Source organism: Mangifera indica, chromosome 19 (assembly GCF_011075055.1).
Source record: "Mangifera indica cultivar Alphonso chromosome 19, CATAS_Mindica_2.1, whole genome shotgun sequence".
Classification (NCBI taxonomy): domain Eukaryota; kingdom Viridiplantae; phylum Streptophyta; class Magnoliopsida; order Sapindales; family Anacardiaceae; genus Mangifera; species Mangifera indica.
In genome coordinates, this window is record NC_058155.1 from 1,619,863 (window position 1) to 1,630,759 (window position 10,897).

General features: G+C 31.2%; 1 protein-coding gene across 5 annotated transcripts; it reads right to left on the reverse strand.

Annotated features, from left to right (window-relative positions):
* Positions 1 to 2,235: 2,235 nt before the first annotated feature.
* LOC123202596 lies at positions 2,236 to 10,305 on the reverse strand. Of its 5 annotated transcripts, XM_044618550.1 has the most exons (6): positions 10,237 to 10,298; positions 10,063 to 10,114; positions 5,676 to 5,708; positions 3,082 to 3,282; positions 2,654 to 2,857; positions 2,236 to 2,580 (listed from the first exon to the last, which is right to left on the reverse strand). In XM_044618550.1, the coding sequence occupies exons 5-6, from the start codon at positions 2,828 to 2,830 to the stop codon at positions 2,368 to 2,370; spliced, it is 390 nt and encodes a 129-aa protein (XP_044474485.1). In that variant the 5' UTR covers positions 2,831 to 2,857; positions 3,082 to 3,282; positions 5,676 to 5,708; positions 10,063 to 10,114; positions 10,237 to 10,298; the 3' UTR covers positions 2,236 to 2,367. The 5 variants fall into 5 exon arrangements, with proteins under 5 accessions (XP_044474485.1, XP_044474481.1, XP_044474483.1 ...); XM_044618546.1 differs by lacking the exon at positions 3,082 to 3,282 and having other exon boundaries at positions 10,237 to 10,305; XM_044618548.1 differs by lacking the exon at positions 10,237 to 10,298 and having other exon boundaries at positions 10,063 to 10,228.
* Between the last annotated feature and the right edge of the window lie 592 nt (positions 10,306 to 10,897).

Genomic DNA, 10,897 nt, shown 5'->3' on the forward strand with positions numbered 1-10,897 from the left:
ACTTTCATTTGTCTATTGATTTGTGGATAAATAGTACTTTATATTTTGACTCAATCCTAAATCTCTTCCAAAAAGTAAGTCAAAATATTGTTAAAAACTTGATATCTTTATCCAAAACAATGAATAGAAGAATACCAAGTAAACAAACAACCTTCTTAAAAAATAACTTAGTCATAGGGTGAGCATCAATTGTCTTCCTATAAAAAATAAAATAAAACATCTTAAAAAATCTATCTACTGCAATAATCATCGAATCATATCCCTTTTAAATTTTTGATAACCCAACATCTCATTTCAGTTAAGGCCAATAATGCCTCCCATCTAATCCAACTATAATCTTATCTCTGCCTACATGTCCACTTTTATTACATAAATGTAACTTCCTAATTAAGTTATCTCTTAATGAGCTTCATAGAATAAATAATTGACTTCCCTTAAATAAATACTTATCTTGAATAATAAAATTACCCATGGAAAGATTATGTAAATAATTATTTCATACATTGTCAAAATCTTCATCCCTTTCATATAGCTCCTTAAATTACTCAAATATAATAATTTCAAGGGAAATTTTGACTAACAATATTGTTTTTCTGCTAAATGAATACATCACTCTATTGGTCGCACTTGATTTACGGGCCGTCACATAATTAATCTTTTAATATATGAAGCCTAACGTGCTAACCTAGTGTTTGTAAGTTTTTGAGCCCTAAATGTCTACCTAGAAATTGTATATTTTTTTCATCAAAATCACGTTGGTAGGCAAGATTTACCTAGTTGCATGATCATGTCTACTAGGCAATTCATGCTTATGAATTGGATTTCAACCATTTTCCACTCGCATTTTAACATTTTTTGCCATATAACACAATCTAGACATTCCTAAATCATTTTTTCATCTATGATAAACTAATTTTAACTTAAAAAACATAACATTCATAATAAAAAAACTCATAAACTCAACAAAATGGAAAACACTAACCATTCATTGTAAACATTATAACAATTACAAAAACTATAAAATAAAGGAATTAACCGTTTTATACTAATATTTGAACTTACTTTTCGTTAAATGTGATTAATAGATAACTGATATTTTACTAAAAATTCTCAAAGTTCATCGGGTGCAAAGTTTGAATATAGTCAACATTGGTCAAACTGCGCTTTATAGATTGGGCAACGGTCATCCAACCTCATTCATTCTATTGGTTATTTTCGTATAACCCACAGAGTGTTGAATACAAATCATATAGACCTTATTGTGGTCAATTTAATTAATTTCTCTTTTATCTTATAATTTTTTCTAATTTATTTGTTTAAATGTACTATTAAAATTTGATTCAACCACTTATTAGTCTTAAAAACATAAAATTAGATTGACCCTGCTTATTTCATTTTTGAATTATTTTCTTTTATATATATATATATATATATATATATATATATATATATATATATATATATATATATATATATATATATAATTTAAAAATTATTATACAATAAACATCTAGAAATGTTTGATTCAAGTATTAAAAAATTATTTTAATGTTTTATCTTTTATTAAGATATAGTATTATAAAAGAAACTCTAATTACCACATTCAGATTAGATAATAAAAAATTATTATAATTATATCTTTATTAATTATTTAAGACAAAGTAACTTTATTTTCAATTAATATAATACATAACATAAACAATTTTCATAAAATAATTATATCCAAAGACATTAAAGTAAATTCAAATTTTAATATTCTTTTATTACCTTTAACCAAAAACAATAATTACTTATTTGAGCAATACTATATGTGCCCATTTTTTATACATAATTCACATACACAATGATGTATCATCATATAATTAAGTGATTTTAAAATATGTGTTATCATATAATAAAGAACATTCAATCGCACGATAACATCTCATCTATATATACAAATTGTGTATCAAAAATAAATACATATAGTTTTATTGATTATTTATATCTATAATTTTTTATCAAATTTTATCAAACATAATAATAATTTATACCCAATAATCCTTTGAGTAATTTATTTTTAGATCATCTTTTATTTTTTTTTTTAATAAAAGGTTGCCCAAACTAAATGTAATCCTAAGATATCCAAGTCTTTCCGTTTGTTTTTCACAATAAATAATTACCAGTAAACTACCGTAAATTCAGCTTAAATCTGGTCCATTTCTATCATTTCAAAAAAAAAAAAAACCAGTCAAATAAATAATACTCCTTTCATCAACTTAGTGCAGCGATATGTTACATTCTAAACCAATACTGTGCACATCATTTAGGCCATGTATTTTTGTTACATGAGCAAATTCAAGGCTGAAGCCTGAAGCTTCGTAATGGTCAAGGCAAATTGGGTTGAGATTGTGAAGAATGAGTCACATTTACTGGTTTAGTCTGCTTGATGTTTTTTGATTGTGTGAACCAAGTTGTGTACAGAAATTGCTTGTGAGGCCCTACATGATTGCATATCAGCCTGAGCTTTTGCCTCTCCCTCATCCATCTCAACACTATTTTCATGTGGCTTTTGCCTGTCAATCCTCTCAATCCAACTTCCTGAAAAGCTAAGCAAATGTTATGGTAATAAGAAGCAAATTTAAAATAAGAGTTTGAATACACTCTCAATGACCTTGACCCGTTCCCAAGTCTCAGCTACAGTGAGAGGGCCATGCTCCTTGACTATGCCGAATATAACCCTTGTGATGGTCTGGGTTTGCTCTAATGGCATATTAAGCTCTATTGGCTTCATCTTTGGCTTTGGCTTTGGCTTGGTTGAAAAATACCTCAAAAACATTCTGCCCCACATTTCCCCAAATCACCACACAGCACAAACCTGAGAGATACAGTATGATAAATAAATATGCAATAAGCCTCATAAGCCAGAACATTTGGATCCTAATTCCACTGTCAAAGGACTAATACACCATTACTTGCGGGAAAAGAATTCACAAGTGTCAAGGGCAAGTATCAGAGACTGCAAAAGGAAAAAAATGAGGGAAAACACAAGGAAAGGGGGAGAGTTGGCCTCTCAAATAGCCAGAAATGGAAGGTACCAACCTCTCGAGTAGCCAATAGTTTCTGTCATTGTGGTGTTGTTTTGTTTCTGTCACTGTTTTATTAGATGTTGCAATCAATCAGTATAAACATCCAATATTTCATTCATTTCTGTCTACATTGATTGAGTTTCCATTGTTTGAGAGAGTTGAGTGAGGTTGTATTCCTAACACATTCTAATAAAGACTTGCTGAAATCTTCGCCCTAAAGAAGGTAAAAAAGTAAATCAAGCACAAATTCTCCTCATTAGTCCATTAATAATTGTCCCCTATAAACAATTAAGTGTAGTAAGATCAATTTCAGCTCAAGCAATACTTAGAAAATTAAAATAGAATCGTACAAGACATGAAACTTAAAAAGTGTTGTTATGCTTAAATTTATGGTACTTGCTTGCAAGAATGAAGATACTTGGGGGTATAGAGAAGATATTGAAGTTTGTTACTGACTCCAATAGTTTATAAGAAATAATTTCTTAGAATGCCCCATAGTTATTAAAAATCAGATAACATAGTACAACCATAAGCAAGCTTATTGAATCCAAGCATCATCATATAGAATATTACTACACTTAATGCTAGCTGTTCTAGAGGAGCTGCAAGTCCAGCTGAAAGCAATAATAATAATAACAATAAAAGAAAAATCACATAATTAATTGGACCAACTAATATGCAATGAATTGAATTGATCGTCAATAGCCTCATTAGTCAAAGTCTAGCAATGACATTCTCATGAAGACTCCCATTACCAAAAGTGATGGGAGAAAAAGGTAAGTTATTCATCAATTCAGTGTTTGTTGATATTGGGTAGCAGTTGTGGTTAGATGAAAAACTAATTAGACAAAGTATGAAAGGTTATAAGCCTGAACTGATGAATCCCAATAAGTATTTGAGAGACTAGTATGAAAGGAAGACTGTAAACCTCATCAGACTAGCCTCAATAGTTTCTCTAGAACAAATTATTAGGCAGAAAAATTATAAGTTAAACAAAAACATCTGATCATGACTATAAAAGAAAAAACAACAGTGCAATAAACCATCACATTTGTATATACAGCAGAACAACTACAAAAACATCAACTACTTTTGGTCACTAAATGCCAAATCAAAGTTCCTAGAAAGTTATCTAATTCTCTTCTCAGCAGAATTTATCTACCAGACAATGCATCATTACAGGTTTAATTGGGTCTTGTCTAACAATCATGTTCTGGTTCATATTGATTGACAATAGGTCTTGATTGAATAAACCCCAATGAGAAAAGAAAGTTGTAACATTACAATATGTCCTTGATAATATGTAAAAGCAGATCAGAAATTATTGAGTAATCAGTATCTAATCAGAAAACCTCATCAACATAGGTTCCATCCAAGAAATAAGAAAATCAAATTACTGCACTAAGCAAACTATGTTTCAAAAGTTTTCCGTAATATGGATAGACACTCCACCATCAATCATCTCATAAAAATGAATAATCCCGTAATTATCCATAGTGTCAAAGCTTGCACAGTTTTAACCATGAAAATTAAGAAATAAATAAAAGAGAAGTTCAAAATCCACACAAAAAGGAACATGCTGAGAGAGAAACACATAGGTACTTTATTGTCATGTATTTGCACTATCCCCACCACAACAACCAGTTTTAAAGTTCCTGGAGCTCATTATATATCACTATATCCGATTATATTCACATAAGTAACTGAATCTTTATGATTTGGGAATTATCTGATTATTTTGCAAATATGATGAATCAAGGCTTGGTAACCATATCCCAATTCCTCCCTTCTTTCTAGAACCAAAACAATTGCCTCCATGTCAAATTATATATATTCTTAAGCAGTTTAACTCAGCATCACGAATTTCGTAAATTTAACAATAAGTTTCGTGATGGAGGATATGCAGAAACAACTTATTCAAACAAAAGTCACGGAATAATGGCAAAAAAAAAAGAAAATCATTCACCAGTTAGCATTGATAAAGACGAAACCTGAAAGCTTCAACAATTGTACATGAAACCAAGCAGCTAAGCACAAACCAAAACTTGTAGACGAATGCCCAACAGCCTTACTATGAACATCGCAAGAACCACTTCCCATATATCACTTAAATTCTTAAAGTCATTGAACATTTCAAGAATCCCATCACCCTCTTCCTCATCATTAGATATTGCATGATAGTCCTCTTCATTGTCAGAACCATTAGAATCAGAACAAGAACCTATATTAAAATTAGAGTACTAACCATGATAGATCCATCTAATGTAGTTGGTATCTATCCCTCAAATAAGTAGGTGATTGCTAACAACATTTTGTCTCTGAATGTACAAATTCAAACAACCTGTATATGGACATCTAATATCACATTCCCTACCTAAATTATTATTCACAAATTTAAGAAAAGATCTTACTTCCACATATCTTTAGACCATTTTTTTTTCTTTAACCAAATCTTATTGGTGATTAATACCTATTAAGTGACAAAAATAAAACCACTTAACAAAATAAAAGAGTAATAAAATCAATGTAACTAGCCACTTTATGTTATACGAACAAACATGCAAATTTTGAGAGGAACAAGTTGGGAAATAAAGATTAGGAACTCACCTAAGAATCTTGTGTTGTTTGAAGACCTTACTGCTGCAAAGTAAAATAACATACAATAAATTAGGCCCCAAGTCAAAATTGAATTTGGTTGGCCACCACCAAAAAAATGGCGTAAACTAAGTTGCAGCACAACAATGAAAATAAATATGAGCTCCCTAAAATGACAACTACCGTGAGATTTAATTTCCTTTTCAATTGCATTTATTTCCTCAAGTTTCATGGAAAATAAAATAATAACGAAAAATAAGCACATGGTGATAAAACAATTAATTGGCCCGCACAGTATTCAATAAAATAATTGAAGACTTATTTTGTTACATAGAGACAAGAAAACTTAATGAGAGAAACAAATTAATAAATAGAACACAGAGATACATTTTTTGTTAGGGTAGGTACCCCTGAGCTAATTGATTTAACACTTGTAATTGTAATTTTACATTCATTCATTAATTAATAAAGGATTAATTCTTATTTAATTTATATGCATTCTTTTATATGATTGTGCGAATAATATGATTTTAGAATGGTAGAATTGTGACAAGGAGATTAGATGATTGATAGTAAGAACCCTATGGACATGTTAAGTGTTCAATCTAAAAACATTCGTAATCCCAATGTTACAATGAACAAGGGCACATATAATGATAATGGGATTAACATAGTGTTGAACGATCCCACCAAAAGGTGACAACAATTCTCATATGTCAAAGCTATTCGTAGACAGCTTGGTGCAATACATGTGTGCACATTGTAGACGTGTTTATCGAACTGACCACACCAAAGGATATCCATATAGATGATTACTCCAGTGTCTATAAAACAAATCCTCTGAACACCACGAGTGCATGTAATTCTATGACTTACGGTTATCAAACCGTCTCGTGTAAGGATTGCTATGATTTGACGCTATCCAAAGTACTATCGTAACTAGGCTATCATAAAGGTAGTGTATGGTCATATCGTAAGATACATAAAAGCTATGATTGATTAATAAAGGATTCATTACTACTGAGCACAGAAGAAGATATCTCACATGAAAGTACTAAATAATATTCATGACTGATTAAATTTGTGGTCATAGTGAGATAAAGTTGTAACCTAATTTGTGTAAATCATTAATGTGTATCAATTCATACCGAGGAACTATTAAAATAGACACATTTCTATGTCTCAGCCTCGAGAGATATTGGTTGACAAAAGGATTGAATTGCACATAACTGTGATGTTGTAAAAGCTTAAGAGATGTCTGTTGACACGTTATTATCCAGGTGGTTATGACGCTTTACAAGAGGTCAATCTTGATTTGTATCTAAATTCAACCTGAATTCAGATACTACCAGTTTGATGGAAAACTTATAGGTCACACACATATAAAGGTTGATAGCAACCTAGAAGCAAGAATCCCTTGGTGACAATTCTGGTGTTTAGAAAGAGAGAGAGATTTTGATTGACTATGCTTTAACAAAGTTTAACTTGGTGTGAATAGTGCCATTTGGCATTATACAAAATTAAAATACATGGCACGACAAGACAAGCCTTGTCCAAATGTGCAATGCATGTGACATGTTAGATGGCATCTTTTGTGTCCACTTGTGTGTGGTTTAAAGTGTGTTGGATAGCACACAAGGGTACCACCCGTGCACGTGTGTTGATGGAGATGGGTTTGGATGAAATTCTACGGGCACAAGGATTCCTATACACATATAAATAATAATCATAAGCGTGACTTTACAGAGATAAATTAAAAAACATAATATGCCACATACAGAAAAGAAAAACCATAGTCGCCAATTGGGATTTTCCTAATTTTCTCTCTTCCCGTGAATAAGTTCTAGTCCAGATCACAGAAGCCCTAACAACCTTCTTCCTGGATAGCCTCCTGTGTTCATGCTTTACATAGACACCAGGGCGTCGTCTCACGAGGGTTAGATAGCGTTCGTTTCTTTGTTACATGAAGATCAACGCAAGTATAAACCCTAAAAACACTCTATGGTTGTTTTTGTATGTTTATGTTAGATATGCTTTAAAACGGGTATCTTGGATAAGGTTTTAGGATTGTTTGATTTTATAAATTTTAATTTCACTGAGCTGCTGGTTATCGGTGCCCTAAACCCTAACATTTTTGTAAGTGTCGATAACTTGGAAACCATGTAGGGGCTTATTCTAAAGGGCATGCAATCTCATGTTTGAACCCACAATCTCTGAACAAAGAAAAAGTTCTTTGTCAAGAATAAGTTCTTTTTATATACAGTTAACATCTCAAAACCTATGGACACTACAATCCTCTTGATTCTTTTTTTGACACACATGGCCTTGACTTGAAAAATGAAAGCTTAGTTATTAAACCATACATGACTAGACTTCTAACCATAGTACAAGCAATAAGGTAGCATTTGTTGTTGATAAAAATTGAAGAGAAGAATCTCAAAACTAGTTGTGCTTGGGAAATGGAAAGATGAGAACCACATGGGTCTTTTCATAGTATTGGAAAAATATAGCAAAATAAAAGGAAAGTTAAGCAAAAGCAAAAACAAAAACAACAAATCCTTTGGATATTTTCTTTGCATTTGAAGAAATTAAGACAAATTTTGAACTAGCGTGTCAGTTTTGAAGAAGTAATTAACCAAGAGAAAGTTGAAAATTGCCAAGGCATTTAAGTTGTTTTTTGATTTATTAGATTAAAAACATACAATCTGGACCCATGTCTAGTTTATTTTGTACTATTTCGCATTTTTTTTATGAACTAAAACCTCATCTCCTTATTGGGGCAAATTCTAATATCACTCATGATTCTAGTTATGAACATGAAATAATAATGCATTTTTTGTCATATTAATCAGGACATATCTTAAACCAGATTACCCCTCCAGCTCCTACTCAGCAGATTTAATTAATTTATTGCCAATTAGCAGGTACATCACAGCAAAAATCTGTTTGAAAATATATTATATCACTTGCACATCGCTCAAGTATATAAACACGTCCAGATTAGTTATCCCGTTATGCTATCAACACTTTGGATCTTCAAAAATAAGATCAATTAATTGCAACGTTTATTGTATATCCACCTGATCAAAACCATTTACCACAAAAGTAGCAATACCTGCTATCAGATGGTTTAATAATTCCCCATAAAATTTGTTATTAATTAAAAAGTAGAACCAACCCATTTAATTCAAATTTTCTTTTCACTTAAAACACAAACCATCTGAAACCAATTAATTCAACTCCTCTAAAACACATAAACATTTCCAAAAGTCGAGGACAAAATTCATCAATCAAACAATAGTCCAACTGAATTTAGTAAGTAATTCTTTTATAGTCACACCAATTTACACAATCAAATATCTCACAAGTATTTTCACAAACACCTAAAATGCACAAATAAAAAACAAACCTTATAGAAATTGAAAAAAGAAGAAGAAGAAGGAAAAGAAAAACACACCGCAGAGAAACACACACACAGAGAAAAACTCTGACGTGCGCACACAGATACACACGCACAAAGACAAAATATAACCATAGCCACAAACATAGAATATGATTAACTAAAGCTTGTTTCATATATCAAGTAAATTTCAAAATGTCCACATAGACAATTTGGTTGTGATTTCAATTACCACTTAACTCAAAAATTTAAGTTGGTAGTAAGATTTGGAGATTTTTCACACACCCTATCAAGTGCAAGGCAAATGGATCAAAAGTAATTATAACACAATTACAATGGGAATCACATAAAAAAATACACAATTTAACGCAAGCTTGATTGATTTTGATATCATATATGTTATTATTTAACCCAAAATCTTATGCCAATAAGAGTTAAATAATTGTTTATAAATTTTAACTAAAAATAATTTCACTTCAATTCTCTATGACAACATTTCATAATTGATGAAAGCATTTATTTTCTTTCTGAAAAATCAAGAAATCTTTTTTTTTCCACCAAGCCTCTTGCACAAGGAAAGCCCAGCTAAATGAAGGATGGAAGTTGAAAAAAACAGAACAATGCAATTGATTACATTACACTAAACTATTAATTATCAATGAAGTTATCATTTGCAAGTGAATATGTAGTGTTTAATTTAAAAAGTATCTATATCTCATATTTCATAGCCCTTGTTACATATTTAAGAAAAATAGTCTCTTGGTTCAAATTAGAGACGCCTGTGGCAACATTTGATTCATCAACTTGCAGATTCATCAACACTTGCAAATAATAATAAAAAATTAAAAAAAAAAGAAGAAGAAGAAGAAGAAGAAGAAAGTACTCAAGTGTAATTTGGAACCCTTGAAGATTTTAATTAAGTCGGCTAAATCAATAGTTTCAAGAAATGACAAAAGCCCAAAAATAAATCACAAATATCAACTGAGAGCTTCTGCTTACCCGAGATGAAGGAAGATTATTAAGCTCTGCACTGGCACCCGTGGCTTTTTACCTGAGATGTTTTTCAAAAGAAAAGGAAGTCTTACATATAAATTATACAAACAAAAGAAAGTATAGAAGGGGAGAAAGAGAGAATTTTTTGAGTAGATGGAAGGAATTAGAGGACTGTTATACCTTCTTTTTAGGCTTGGCCTCGATTACAGTATTCAATGATCGAACTCTGCCGTTAAAGGGAGATCAGACAATTAGGGGTGTTCAAAAATTTCCAATAACCAAACCGAAATAGTAACCGAACCAGTATTCGGACCGAAAAATAAGTTACCCAAAAAATCGGTTCGGTTACCGGGTTAAAATATTACAAAAATCGAAAATTCGATTCGGTTTTCGGTTTACTCAAATTAAAAAATCGGTTAACCGATAACCGGTTCAATTTTCAAATTTAAAAAATAATAAAAAATTTATCATAAAAATTGAAATTTACCCTTTTTTATTAACATAAAAAGTCAAAGGTTTATTTACAGAAAAAAGGTTATTTTTTTTTTCTTTGCTTCCGGCTTTTTCTGTAATTTTTCCTTCTTTGTCTATCTCCAGCCACCTAGCCAGCCAGCTACTGTGCAGTTGCAGTTGCAGTTGCAGAGCTATCCAAGAAGCAAGCAACCAAGGCTCAACACGTCTCATCTCATTTTCTCTTCTTCATTCTTGCTTGCATTGCAACAATCTTCACTGCCATATTTTTTTCTTCTCTCTATTCTTGCAGCAGATTTTTATCATTGATTTTGGGCTTGCAAAAACATATTGAAACCCACCACAAACCGCCACAACTCTTATAGGTGAG